This window comes from Coregonus clupeaformis, chromosome 13 (assembly GCF_020615455.1).
Source record: "Coregonus clupeaformis isolate EN_2021a chromosome 13, ASM2061545v1, whole genome shotgun sequence".
NCBI lineage: Eukaryota > Metazoa > Chordata > Actinopteri > Salmoniformes > Salmonidae > Coregonus > Coregonus clupeaformis.
The window spans coordinates 20,424,087-20,439,466 of NC_059204.1; the positions used below are offsets into that span (position 1 = coordinate 20,424,087).

General features: G+C 46.9%; 1 protein-coding gene across 1 annotated transcript in view; it reads left to right on the plus strand.

Moving 5' to 3' along the window:
* The first annotated feature begins 1,666 nt into the window (after window positions 1-1,666).
* LOC121579424 (polypeptide N-acetylgalactosaminyltransferase 10) overlaps window positions 1,667-15,380 on the plus strand; it is a 118,053-nt gene continuing 104,339 nt past the window's right edge. The window contains exon 1 of the mRNA XM_041894009.1: window positions 1,667-1,913. Coding sequence (XP_041749943.1) covers window positions 1,755-1,913 — 159 coding nt within the window. The 5' untranslated portion in view covers window positions 1,667-1,754. The remainder of the gene's footprint in view (window positions 1,914-15,380) is intronic.

A 15,380-nucleotide genomic window follows, 5' to 3' on the forward strand; every position in this document is an offset into this window, starting at 1 on the left:
GCTCAGGTGCATCTGGTTTCCATTGATCATCCTTGAGATGTTTCTACAACTTGAGTGGAGTCTACCTGTGGTAAATGCAAATGATTGGACATGATTAGGAAAGGCACACACCTGTCTATATAAGGTCCCACAGTTGACAGTGCATGTCAGAGCAAAACCAAGCCATGAGGTCGAAGGAATTGTCCATAGAGCGATTTAATCAATTTTAGAGTAAGGCTTTAACCTAACAAAATGTGGAAAAAGTCAAGGGGTCTGAATACTTTCCGAAGGCAAAGTATATGAAAGGGATGAGAGGATAATTTTAGGATTCTCATTACAACATTTCCAGGTGTTTAAAGGCCCAATACAGACGTTATCTCAATATGAAATCATTTCTGGGTAACAATTAAGTACCTTACTGTGATTGTTTTCAATCAAAATTGTCACAAATATACAAAAATTGCTTTTTAGCAAGATCCATTTCTCAAGCAAGAATCTTGCTGTGACTGTCTGGGAGTGTGATCTGAGTGGAGAGAAGAAAACCAACTATTATTGGCAGGGGTTTGGAATTCTCTTTCTTGGTATCACCTCAGTGTTGCTGACTTCCCGATCACATTAGTAATGGACATAGCTAGCACGCATGTACAATATCTGCAATTGTGTGACGTACCTGACTAGCTAGCTTAACATTTTGTTAGCTCGACCATGTGAGGCTTTTTGCCAACAGTTCTTCCATTGTCAATTTGCTACCTAGCAAGTTTCTACATTACTTTTTCATGTGTTATTGCGTGGCTCACTGCTTGTCACCTCCTTTGCAATGACAGCCACCAGGCATGCCAAAACTCCATCCCACCAAAACAGGCTGAAATTTCAGGCAGTCTTTTAACACTAAAAGGGCATTATCAATTTCGCTGTATCACATTAATGGATAGGCCTACTCACACTGCTCTCAGGGCAGGTCTGTCGGTTTTGACTAGAAGTCACTTTTTGTAGCAGGTTAGGAGAATTAACGTGGCAGGTTAGGAGAATTCGGTTAAGGTTAGGAAAAAGGTTAGGTAAAATTATCAAATTGTCCCCAACGCAACTCAAACATATCTAGCTACAACCAGGCCTGCCCTAAGAACAGTCTTGGTTTCCACTAATGCGATGCTGCATCAATTTCACAATATTATTCCAACCTCCTAATGTGGAAATATATATAATCACATGAAACACACGTTTTTGACTGCACTGGGCCTTTAACACACTTTGGTTTTAATAAATTTGCCTGGGAAAAAACACAACCACAAGATTCAATACATAATTTACAATTACCAATAGAAATGCTTGAATTACAATGTAACATTTAATTTCGGAGAGTATATTTCACGTTATCATTAGCCTTCTAATTTTGCCATTAATAAATTGCATTGAAGTGGCTACATAAATGTAAATTTTTCGGTCAACCTGAGTGACTTCCACTTTATTGTCACCAAGGGGCCATGAGAGTAACTTTCAACTTTTCTACAGGTATGTAGGTGATCTAATATAACATTGTGTTGTTGCAATATAATTAAGTAAACTGGTTGGAATTCAAATATTTATTATCATTATTCACTACAAAGAATGCAAAAGTTTGTCCTTGTGCTCCCAACTACGATATTGGTTCACTCCCCCTAGCGGAAGTGCCCGAAGCTTCAACATTATATCGTTGGTTTGTTCAGATTGAAAGTTGTCCACCTGGAAGCAGTTGGGATTACATTGTAGACAGCTTTTCTCACATTTCTTCTGGAGAGATGAGGCGAAAAGAAAAGCGACTACTGCAGTTCGCAGGGTTGCTTTTAGCGGCTCTTCTTTTCCTGCCGAACGTTGGTCTGTGGTCATTATATCGAGACCGAGTCTTTGAGAACTCGCCAGAAATAGTGGAGGGACCGGGTGGCATCCCTCAAATACAGGTAAGGTTGGCTCGTGCATCGTTTGCCTGGCTTGCGCTGCAAATGAACAACAACTCTTGGTATCACCTCGGTGTCGCTGACTTCCCGATCACGTTGGTAATGGACATAGCTAGCGCACATGTAAAATATCGGTAATTGTGCGACGTACCTGACTAGCTAGCTTAACATTTTGTTAGCTCGACCATGTGAGGCTTTTTGGCAGCAGTTCTTCCATTGTCAATTTGCTACCTAGCAAGTTTCTACATCACTTTTTCATGTGTTATTGCGTGGCTCGCTGCTTGTCATATCCGCTGCAATGACATTAGTTTGTTAGCTAGTTACGCTACATTACTTTTTTTTAAAGGAAATGGGGCATGTTGTCTCCAATGTCGAACTTTCAGAAGAATGTGGGGGGATAATGCCAGCTAGCTTCTGTACGCTGGTGGATGTTGAAAAAGCCACGTAGCAAAGTCTGGAACTATGCGTTGTAACTTGTAACACAGCTAGACTTCAGGAATTTGTAATGTGAAGGACTAGGTTGTTGAGACCCAGCACAAATATGCTGCTGTCTTAAATGTGATTCTGCGTGGGTCGGGTGTTAGAACGCGCGCTTGCCTGTTTGCTATTCTTGCCCTGTTGCAGGGTTATTCGGGGTTTTGTGGTGTCAAACAACAGTTTTTTGTTTTCACCATCCAACTTGCACTTTTGTTAACCGGTGCCGATAGTTATAGTCAGAGCAAAATGAATTCTATGCTACACTGTCAAACTTCCCTGTAAATCTACAGCTTTAGGCCTATACTTGCTCCAGAGTTGCCAGCTTAATACTGTAATTTTGCTTTACAGCAGAGTAATATATTTATCAGTACTATGTTCCTTATTGTAAAACATATTACAGCTTCCCTGCTATATAATATAATAATAATATGCCATTTAGCAGACGCTTTTATCCAAAGCGACTGTGTATGGGTGGTCCCGGGGACAGTTTTTAAAGCAGAACTGATAGTGTTTTAACTACTTTGCAAATATGAAAGAAACAATCATATCATTCAAAAATATCAAATTCCCAACTTATGCTTCAAAACCAATTGTATAAGAAGTTTTAAAAATAGGTTATATTTGACTCAATGTCATGACAGAGTAAGTAATTGTTGGCAGAATAGATGGATGCAGTTCAATGCATGATTAATATAAATCACCAATACATTTCTTGGTAGTCCAAGGGTGCTTGCTAAGCCTACTCCTGTACTCCTGTACTTCCTTCCATGACTATGTGGCCAAGCACGCCTCCAACTCAATCATCAAGTTTGCAGATGACACAACAGTAGTAGGCTTGATTACCAACAATGACGAGACAGCCTACAGGAAAATAACCTCTCAGTGCAGGAGGTGGAAAGCTTCAAGTTCCTTGGCATACACATCACTGACAAACTGAAATGGTCCACCCACACAGACAGTGTGGTGAAGGTGCAACAGAGCCTCTTCAACCTCAGGAGGCTGAAGAAATTTGGCTTGGCACCTAAAACCCTCACAAGCTTTTACAGATGCACAATTGAGAGCATCCTGTCGGGCTGTAACACTGCCTGGTACGGCAACTGCACCACCTGCAACCACAGGGCTCTCCAGAGGGTGGTGCGGTCTGCCCAACGCATTACCGGGGGCAAACTACCCGCCCTCCAGGACACCTTCAGCACCCGATGTCTCAGGAAGGCCAAAAAGATCATCAAGGACATCAACCACCCGAGCCACTGCCTGTTCACCCCGCTATCATCCAGAAGGCGAGGTCAGTACAGGTGCATCAAAGCTGGGACCAAGAGATTGAAAAACAGCTTCTATCTCAAGGCCATCAGTCTGTTAAATAGCCATCACTAGCACATTAGAGGCTGCTGCCTATAGACAAAAAATCACTGACCACTTTAAGAAATGTAACACTAGTCACTTTAATGTTTACATATCTTGCGTTACTCATCTCATATGTATATACTGTATTCTATACTATTCTACTGTATCTTAGTCCATGCCACTGTCATTGCTCGTCCATATATGCATTTTTAATTCCATTCCTCACTTAGATTTGTGTATATTGGGTATATGTTGTGAAATTGTTAGATATTACTGCACTGTCGGAGCTAGAAGCACAAGCATTTCGCTACACCCGTAATGACATCTGCTAAACACGTGTATGTGACCAATAAAATTTGATTTGATTTGAATATTGCTATGAGGTTGTAAATCACAGCTGGCCTGGTACATTGTTTGCTGCCTCAAGCCATTCGGGATGCACTGTTTCAGTTTCAATGACTCAATATTTTGGACAAAAACAGACAAATGTGACTAAGGCTGGGAAGGCAATACAATCAAAATAGCAAGGGCAATGGTCACAAGTCAGTCATAATGTGGCTAATAGGCTAGCTTATCTATTTATGTAGCTATTTATTTAGCAAGATAAATACATGGAGCCTAACATTAGCTAGCTAGCTGCTGGGAGGATGTCATGTCATTGGGTGAGTGGGTGACTTTTTACCCCCATATTGTTTTTCAGTGGCTACAGCTAGATGCATGTGTCATTTGGTTAGCTAGCAAGAAATGTGAATCACTTTGCTAGCTATGCTGAACTTTAACGACTGTTCTCCACAGTTAGCATATCTCTTAGTTGTCAATCAAATGTATTTGGTATCGATCAATGGGTGTTCAGGCAAGTTCCCATTCAGTTGTAAAAACGTGGGTTGGGACACGCATGCATTGGCAGGCAAGCTGCAGAAGGGCGAGCAGGCTTTTCTCCATCGCTTATCAGTGACATTTAGACAGCCAACTACAAGCTGAAAAAGTTTGAAGGGTTATCTACTGTTAGATTTTTTTCTCATCTTGCTCTGGCTAACATTAGTTGGTGATTTGGTTGTTGATGTGCATAGCCAACTGAGGGAGAGAGAGCCTAAATGTTCATGGTTTTGATCAATAGGACTGTAATATTTGCAGAAATCCATTCAGGTGTATTTTGTGGCTTTAGGCGAATGCTTTGTAATGATCTAAGTTGAGCTGTTGCTACTGCCTGTAAACACACAGTCCAGTTCAAAGTGAATGATGCCATGCCCATGTGGCAAATGGCTTATTTGCATATGGGCCTACTGTAGCTCTGATTGGCTATGGTGCACTGGTCTGTGTAAAGTCCAGTCCTGGACAAGACTGACACATTTTATTTACTGCAGTGTCTATACATTTTAATTGTCCAAACACACGGCCGCTTTCCCACTTATATTTCTATAGAATTTTCACAAATGCCTTACTCTGCGTCATTCCCAAACATTCAATGAAAACTGTATTATGATTCATTATTCTATGCACAGACACTGGCACAGTAAGTACGACCCCCTACAACCTTAAGTTGATTTCAGCCGAGATAAAATGTTAACACAGTAACATCAACTCAGGCAGTATGTTTAGAGAATCGGAAATGAGATTCTGTTTTGAATGTGTTAAGCCTTTGGAAGATTAGAAGATTGATGCAGGGAGAGCGGAGTCACTCGTTAAAGGCTCATACATTCCCCATTCTGGCAGGGAGGAAAATACCTTGGGAGTAAAAGCAGAGATGGGATAAAAGAGGTGTTTGTTTAGAGGCAGACTGTTGGAAAGCATTTCCTCCCCTCTTTCTCCAGACAAGGCGAGCGTTGAGCGCTGCTAGCTGTTGCGGTGGCTGAGCGCGTGCCGCTGCCTTCTCTGTATGCCTCTCAGGGCAGTGGCCAAATGAGAGGCAGGTGCAAATGGCCCCTGGATGCCGTGTAAAGACGGTTAATGTGCAGCCATGGCTTATGATGATGAAGAATGTGTTCTCAGTCAACTTGCCTGGTAAAATGAAGGTAGTGAATGTTGTGGTAAGGTTGGTTCTGTATTATTGCAGAGCTACTTTTTATGCAGTGTCTGGTGTTGCTCTATCACATTTGTTTCCTTTATAGGGCAATTCCAGAGTGACACTGAGACTCAGATTTCTCATTTTAAAATGTATGTAAAAACACAAAGGGATTGCAAAGTTAAATAAACCATACAGCTATATGCGTAAGGACTAGGCTACTTTGAACAATTTCCACAGAACATTTGACAAAAACACATTTACTTGAACAGTGCAGATGGTAACACTAGAAGCGCAGAGGCAGTCATTTTGATTGCATATGAATTGAAATATTACAAGCAGCAGCAATCTCTCATTACATATTTTGCTACTGCAAAGCTCCGCTGTGACTCCACTATAGCCGAGCAGGTAGCGTAGCTCATTACGGTTTCAATGAATGATTCTCAAATGGCACATTTATTTATTTATTTATTTATTTATATATATACACACACACACACACACTACCAGTCAAAAGTTTGGACAAAACTACTCATTCAAGGGTTTTTCTTTATTTTTACTATTTCTTACATTGTAGAATAATAGTGAAGACATCAAAACTATGAAATAACACATATGGAATCATGTATTAACCAAAAAAGTGTTCAACAAATCAAAATATATTTTATATTCTTCAAATAGCCACCCTTTGCCTTGATGACAGCTTTGCACACTCTTGGCATTCTCTCAACCAGCTTCATGAGGTAGTCACCTGGAATTCATTTCAATTAACAGTTGTGCCTTCTTAAAAGTTAATTTGTGGAATTTCTTTCCTCCTTAATGTGGTTGAGCCAATCAGTTGTGTTGTGACAAGGTGGGGGGGGGGGGTATACAGAAGATAGCCCTATTTGGTAAAAGACCAAGTCCATATGATGGCAAGAACAGCTCAAATAAGCAAAGAGAAACGACAGTCCATCATTACTTTAAGACATGAAGGTCAGTCAATACAGAACATTTCAAGAACTTTGAACGTTTCTTCAAGTGCAGTCGCAAAAACCATCAAGCGCTATGATGAAACTGGCTCTCATGAGGACCGCCACAGGAATGGAAGACCCAGAGTTACCTCTGCTGCAGAGGATAAGTTCATTTATAGTTACCAGCCTCAAACTACAGCCCAAATAAATGCTTCACAGAGTTAAAGTCACAGACACATCTCACCATCAACTGTTCAGAGGGGACTGTGTGAATCAGGCCTTCATGGTCGATTTGCTGCAAAGAAACCACTACTAAAGGACACCAATAATAAGAAGTGACCTGCTTGGGCCAAGAAACACGAGCAATGGACATTAGACCGGTGGAAATCTGTCCTTTGGTCTGATGAGTCCAAATTTGAGATTTTTGGTTCCAACCGCCGTGTCTTTGTAAGATGCAGGTGAACGGAGGATCTCTGCATGTGTGGTTCCTACCATGAAGCATGGAGGAGAAGGTGTGATTGTGTGGGGGTACTTTGCTGGTGACACTGTCTGTGATTTATTTAGAATTCAAGGCACACTTAACCAGCATGGCTACCACAGCATTCTGCAGCGATACGCCATCCCAGCTGGTTTGCTCTTAGTGGGAATATCATTTGTTTTTCAACAGGACAATGACCCAACACACCTCCAGGCTGTGTAAGGGCTATTTTACCACCAAGAAGGAGAGTGATGGAGTGCTGCATCAGATGACCTGGCCTCCACAATCACCCGACCTCAACCCAATTGAGATGGTTTGGGATGAATTGGACCGCAGAGTGAAGGAAAAGCAGCCAACAAGTGCTCTGCATATGTGGGAACTCCTTCAAGACTGTTGGAAAAGCATTCCTCATGAAGCTGGTTGAGAGAATGCCAAGAGTGTGCAAAGCCATCATAAAATCAAGGCAAAGGGTGGCTATATGAAGAATCTCAAATATAAAATATATTTTGATTTGTTTAACACTTTTTTGGTTACTACATGATTCCATATGTGTTTATAGTTTTGACGTCTTCACTATTATTCTACAATGTAGAAAATAGTAAAAATAAAGAAAAACCCTTGAATGAGTAGGTGTGTCCAAACGGTTTTTGCTTTGTCATTATGGGGTATTGTGTGTAGAATGACGGGGGACAAACCTATTTAATACATTTTAGAATAAAGCTGTAACGTAAAAATGTGGGAAAAGTAAAGGGATCTGAATACTTTCCGAATACTGTCCTATTATTGTCAGGCAAGGAACCGCCAGCATCCCTATTCATAACCTTGATGTGTATCTGTATGATGCATTAAAGGAATTTCTCAGCCGATGCTGTTGATGCGATATATTTTCCCAACCTACTCTGTCACTCTTCACCAGTGAGACTTGAGCTGCATTTTTAATACTGCAGAAATGCTTGAGTCTGACCTGATCCGCATGGTTGTCTCTGATTTGCTTTTCTACAGACCAAGAGGACTGCATGGCTACAGAGAAGTACAGATAGGCCATAACATATTGTGCTCGAGTTACTTTCATTGGCAGTTCTCCTAAAGATAGCCTAATCCTTTAGGAATCATGGGAGGGAAAGACCTCTTCAAAATACACAGAAAATGGGGGAAGAGGGATTGATTTAGTCTTTCTGACGTTTCTCACATACTCAGAGATCATAGAGGTAAAAGATGTCGTCTTCTAGCACTTCAGAGAAAGGATTTGAACAGAAGCATTCCTATTCTCAAGCACTTCCACAGACACTGAACCCGCAGTTCAGCACAGCTGTTTGAAGATTGAGATGCTGTCTTTGTCAGAACTGCTGCATTTCTTGTTCCACTAGACCACGGCTTCTCTACAAACTACCGGCGGGCGGCAAAGCTGGGTTCTGATTTTTATTTCATACACTTCTGTTTTTCCCGTTATAGATCACACAGTCACTGGAGGCCAATTTTAGAAATCTGCTAAGTCATTCAACATTTGACCTTTTTTATTACCACGAACACACAGCGAGGAGAGGAGTATGATGTCACTGGTAGTCTCTTTCACAGTTTTCTCTCGTTCGCAATTAGAGAAAGTTATTTGGAGTTACTCAGCGCATGGTTGTGCTATATTGTTATGGATGTCAGTAATGTTAATGAGGAAAATACAGTCGACGTATGAACTTGTTTGCTTGTGCAGTTGCTGGATGAATTAAAAGGTGGCAATGTTTGAAAGCACTGCTTTTGTAGTCAAATAAATCAGGGCTTGAACATAAAAATAATTCAAACTCATTCATGCATTATTATGATTTACCTCGGTGGTCATTTCTATTCCACTTTGCCGTTTCAGAGACAAAGACAGGTAAGTGCTTTCCTGAAGAGTCATAGAAACTCTCCTGCCAAGCGATCCGCTCATTGATTTCCTCTTAAACAAACTGCTCATTGATTGCTGCAGTGTGATCTGCTGTAGGCTGGCCTGCCCTGCAAGGCAGTGGCGGGCCTGTGATGGTCCATCAAGGGGGGACGTCACTGACATGAAGATTAAGCCCCAGTGAGACACTGATTTCTTGGGTGTTATGTAAGCCACATCTGTCCCTCCCCACTACAGCACCGCCGCTGTGGAGCCCATCATGTGAATAAAGGGGAAGAGACGGGTTACTCGAGCGCACGCTGAATTCGGCTTACTGTCCCTGCCATTCAGCATGCTTGCGCCTCAATGGAGGGGACTGGAGGAGAGTGGACTGAAATGGCTTTTTAGACAGAGCCTGGTGCTGATGTGCAGGAAGGAAGCCATGAAATGACAGGGTCACAGTAGGTTCTGTGTAGGACCATACAGACTGCACTTAGAGCTGGTATTACCTTTCCTCAGCAGTTAATGTTTGACCATATTTCTCTGATTTTATTACCCTGCTGCCTCTCCTCCAGACATGATAATAAGGACGAAAGTTATTTGAACAGCACTTCTCTCCGATGGGATTGGGGTAGTGCCAGAGAATACTCTGATCATGGCGGCATCCAGCAGAGCTGTAAGTTATGACTGTGCCCTAGACACTGACTGCACCGTGTCTCTCACATTGAAATGTAATTGGTCCTGACCTGACAGCATGGTGGTCTGGACCAGTCATCAGGTTGAGTAGGCCTTCCAGTTGTCATTGGCCTAATGATCATATGGTGATGGGAAAACATGGGCCTAGTTGTGCAGCATGAGACATTGTGAAGAGACTTTTCGGGACAGCACAGGATCGAAGTTCAGAGGTTCTATATCGTGGAGCTCCGCCCCATAGGGGAGCTCTGCTCCTAGTGGTTTACCCTCTGCCCTAAGGCAGAAACAGCCTGAAGCAAAATTATGCACACACCTACAGCCAATAGGAGTACAGGTGTCCCTATATAAGGAACCCCGTTCCCTCAATCTGCCTCCCATTATCTTCAGCGACTGGACTAGTGAAGAAGCCACAACGAAGACTCAAAGAAGAATTTCGCCGTTGACTGCCAGCCGTCAACGTCTTCTACCATGAGCACACCAGGGAATTTCCCACCCCCAAAGGCCCTTTTAAGGGCCCTGTGTCGGTGTACCACCATGGCTACCTCGGACCCCCACGACCTTTGTTTCGTGTGTTTGGGGCCGCAGCACGCCGAGGACGGTCTCGACAACCCTCCTAATTGCGCCTCCTGCGCCCTCCTTCCTATGAAGGAGAGGAAGCAGCGTCGGGCGTTTTTTAAGGAGGAAGTCCCTCTGGATGACGTAATGTCCACACTCGCCTCTGCTTCAGAGGCATCAGAGGACAGTGCAGAATCGGAGGATGACAAGGAGGGCGCCGAGACGGATATCCCAGTAGGACAATCCAGACCTCTGGCGCCTACCTTCAAGACCCCCTTTCATTCTGAGAGCGCGAGGTCAGAAGGATCCTTGTGCGATGACGACATGGGCTCTGCTAGGTCAGAAGCCCTGTCCTTCGCGGCAGCCTCTCTGCGCTCAGACTTTCCCGAGCTCATTGAGAAGGCAGCCACCCGACTTGAGATTGCGCTGCCCCCAGTTCCCCTTCCTATGGAGGTGGACCTGATGGAGGGCGGCCCTTACTCCAAGCCGAGGAGAGCAGCTGAGCCAATGGCTCCAGCCTTGCCCTCTCTCGGCAAGTATGTCGAGGGCTCGTGGGGAACACCTCTGGCGGCGCGTTCGCCGGCCAGAGCGTATACTCCTTTCACCAGAGTGAGCGGATATGAGTGGGCAGCTAGGGGAATCCCCAGGCTCGAAGGCGCCATGACGGCGTTCCTAGTGCCGGGTTCGAGTCCCTGGGCAGCCTCCAAGAAGGCCACTCTGCCAGCCCAAAAGGACAGGTTCACAGCCCAATTGGCTGAGAAATCCTTTACGCTGGGAGCCCAGAGCGTAGCGGCGGCGAATAACATCGCCCTCCTCGCGGCCTCCCTGTCCCGTCTCACAACGGGCAGGTCTGAGATGACCAGAGAGGAAGTGGAGGAGGCCTCCAAGATTTCTGGAGCCATCCTCCACCTGACGCAGGCGGTTGCCATATGTGCGGGCAGAACCATGGCCACCTCGGTGGTCACGGAACGGCACCTCTGGCTCTCCATGACAGCCATGAAGGAGACCGACAGGGCATCTTTGCTCAACGCCCCGTCTCCAGCGAGGGGCCTATTTGGCCTCGCCGTGAAAGACGCGACCGAACGCATTGCCAAACTGGACGAGGAGAGGAGGCACCTGGCGAAACATTTGCCGTTGGCAATGAAGGCCAGCAAAGCCCCAGCCAACCCGTCCACCTCCAACGCCCCCAGCAAAGCTACAGGGAGGCGACGGGCCAGGCGACAGGCGCACACCACAGGCAGCAGGAGAGCGGGCTCGGCCCCTCCAGCAGCGACGGTGGCAGCGACGGTCCCGCCGGCGAGGGAGGTCGTCACGAAGCCAGCCTGGCAGCACCAGAAGGTCTCCCAGAAGCGCAGGCATCTCTGACGAGGCGAGGGGGAGAGAACGGAGGATGGCCCGGCGCGTGACGCAGAGGGGCCTACTGTTCCCCCCCACCCCACTGTTCAGGGCGTGGAGGGTAGTGTTTTTCATTGTGTGAATAAAGAGCTGGTTCTCTCTGACATTGTCAAAGAAGGACATTTATTCCATAAGGTACAGAACACTTCACGTTCTATGTCTCTCCCTCACCATCTTGAGTGTAGCTCAACCCACTTAGAGTGTGTAGCTGAGCGCGCTCAAGAGAGGAAAAGGGTAAAGGTAGCAAGGCGCAGCCTTAGCTCACCTAATAAAGATCTCTTACTACAGACTCCTAGGAGCTCTGTAGTAAAGGTCTCACATAGCAGGCAGTTGCCTCCGTCCCAATGTGACATGAAGGCGCAGCCGCTAGCCGGGAATGACGCCTTACTGCAGGCTAATGCCTCAGTCAGCGCAGATCAGACCCGTGCGACGTTCACGGAGAGCGGGAATACCGGGGTTACAGGTATAACCAAGGTATGGACGCCTCCGGTCTATTCTGAACGTATCAATGCCCATGGCTCTGAGCGCAGCTCACCACACATTGAGTGTGTCGTTGAACAGCCGCATAAGACCAGTGAGGAGGCATTGTGGCACCACCATGTGGTACCAGTCAGTGATCACATCTTTCAGACTCTGTTGAGTACTGCAATGGATGGGTCTCATGGCAAGCAGCAGTCTCAGTCAGACAATGACGTGATGACGCAATTGCTTTCCGGGGAGAGCGCTCTGTCTCAGGCCAATGCCTCAGTCAGTGCAGTTCAGAACCGTGCTGCGTTCACGGAGGGCCGGATTACTGGAGTTACGGTCGTAACTAACGTATCAAGGCCCCCGATTCACCCAGAACGAGCTGATGTTTCCTCTCCCTTTCGAGGGGGGCTCGCCTTGGGCTATTCCACCAACTCAGTGCTGGGGAATAGCGGCGGCGAGGGCCATAGAGGAATACAGGTCCTTCCTACTGGATGCACCACAGCTTTGTGCGCGCCCGCTTTCTCTGCATCGCTGGCAGTGGCAACAAAGCTGTACCCTCTCACGCTGGCTAGATCAGACGTTGCAGAAGGGTTATGCCCTCCAATTCCATCGGACCCCACCCCCGTTCAGGGAGTGGTGGAAACGGTGATGAAAACGCCAGACAAAGTAGCCGCTCTGATGTCAGAGATTACGGAACTTTTGGCGAAGGAGGCGGTCACAGTAGTTCCCCGAGAGCAAAGGAACAAAGGGCTGTATTCGCCCTATTTCCTAGTGCCCAAAAAGACAGGGGGAGTGAGGCCGATTTTGGATTTACGCATTCTCAACGAGAGCATAACCAAACGGCCCTTCCGAATGCTGACGACAAAACGTCTACTGGAATGTGTCCAGAAGGGAGACTTTTGTACAAGCATAGACCTAAAGGACGCGTGACTTTCATGTGCCGATACAATCACGCCACAGAAAGTTTCTGCGGTTCGCATTTCAAGGGGTGGCGTACGAGTTCACGAGGATGCCGTTTGGGTACGCCCTGGCACCTCGAACTTTTTCCAAATGTGTGGAGGCGGCATTGGGACCACTGCGTCGTCAGGGGATAAGGATATTAGCCTACCTAGACGACCTGCTGGTTCTCGCCCCGTCAGCAGAGCTGGCGTTCACTCACACGACACAGACGGTGATTCATCTCACGCGTCTGGGGTTCGCTGTGAATTGGAAAAAGAGCGCACCCTGGCCCAGTCATCAGATTGTCTACCTGGGACTACAGCTAGACACTGTAATGATGAGGGCTCGAATTTCGGACCCTCGAAGGGCAGCATTGTTACTAGCCCTGAGGAGGTGTCGTCCGAATCACACAGTAACGGCGCTATCGATCATGTCACTTTTGGGTCTCATGTCGGCAGCCCACTCTGTGGTCCCGCTGGGGCTTCTGCACATGCGCAGAACGCAGCGGTGGTTCGCCCTAACTAAGACTAGACCCAGTGCGTCAACGTCATCGGTTGGTGGTGGTTCCTCTCTCGCTAAGAGCAGACCTGGACTATTGGAGGAACCCGTGCGTTCTCACGCACGGAGTCCCGATGGGCAAGGTGTCATTCCACATTCCAGTGTTTACAGATGCCTCTCTGACTGGATGGGGAGGGACATGTCAGTCTCAAGCGATAGGAGGTGCATGGCCTCAATCAGGTCGTCACATCAACCTCCTAGAGTTGGAAACGGTTCGACTGGTTTTGACCCACTTCGCGTCTACCCTTCGGGGTCGCGATGTGTTGGTCTGGTCAGACAACCGGACCACAGTGGCTCACATAAACCGCCAGGGAGGAGTCAGGTCTCCTGCTCTCCATTGGGCGGCAATGGAATTGTGGCTGTGGGCTCACAAGCACCTTCGCTCGTTGAGAGCAGCGCACATTCCGGGCTACTTGAACGTAGGGGCAGACCTCATGTCAAGAGGGGGTCCTCGAGACGACGAGTGGTGTCTGCACCCGGACATTGTTCTACGAATTTGGGAACAATTCGGAGAGCCGAGGTGGACCTGTTCGCGTCACGTGTGAACGCGCAGTGTCCCCTATGGTTCTCTCTGAGAAACCAGGACGAACCGCCATTGGGAAGAGACGCATTTGCGCACTACCCGTGGCCGAAAGTTCTCCTGTATGCATTCCCTCCGCTGTCTTGCATTCTCCCACTGCTAGCCAGGGTGAGGTCAGAGGAGCTGTCAGTGATACTGATAGCGCCCGATCGCCCGGGGGCTCCGTGGTTTGCGGAGATGAGTCAGATGTTGATTGCGCCACCTTGGCCAATTCCACATCGACGAGACGCGTTGACCCAGGCGGGAGGCTCGATAGGGCAGTGGCCCATAATCGGCCAACCACTGAGGGCTTGGTTCCTGAATGGGACAGGTTGAGGCGCCGTGGGTTATCTGATGCAGTGATCAGAACCATACAGGGCGCAAGAGCCAGTTCCACTTCTAAGGTGTATACCAGCAGATGGAATGTTTTCTCACAATGGTGTGACACACAGGACGTGGACCCCATGAGCTGTCAGGTAGAGAGTGTGCTCTCATTCCTGCAGTTTATGTTTGATAAGCAGAAATCGCCCTCCACCATTCGAGTGTTTGCAGCGGCAATTTCAGCTGGTCATGAAGGGTTTAACGGGAAAAACGTGTTCAGTCACCCATTAGTGAAACGTTTCTTATTGGGAACGCGACGGCTTAGGCCGAGGCCTAGAGCTACGCTGCCCAAGTGGGATTTGGACTTGGTTCTCGAAGCGCTATGTAAGTCGCCGTTCGAGCCATTGAATCAAATACCCCTCAAGATGCTGTCTATCAAGACGGCGCTGTTGCTCGCCTTGACTACCGCTAAGCGGGTCAGTGATTTGTGTGCACTGTCGACGAGACCCGACTGCCTTGCCATCAATGGCGATCTGAGCAGAGCGGTGTTACGTCCTAACCCGGCATTTGTGCCGAAGGTTATTAACAGTGCATATAGATCACAGATCGTGGAATTGTGGGCTTTTCATCCCCCTCCCCATGGGGAGAGGAGTGAGGAAAAGCTTCATTGTCTGTGCCCAGTACGCGCTTTGGCGTGCTACATTGAGCGCACAGCAGCGGTTAGGTCATCGCCTCAGCTGTTTGTGTGTCACGGTGCGGCTGCATTAGGTAGACCACTTTCAAAACAGCGATTGTCTCATTGGCTTTGTGAAGGAATTGAGACGGCGTACGAGGCGGCGGGGCAACAACCGCCTCAGGGTATTAGAGCGCACT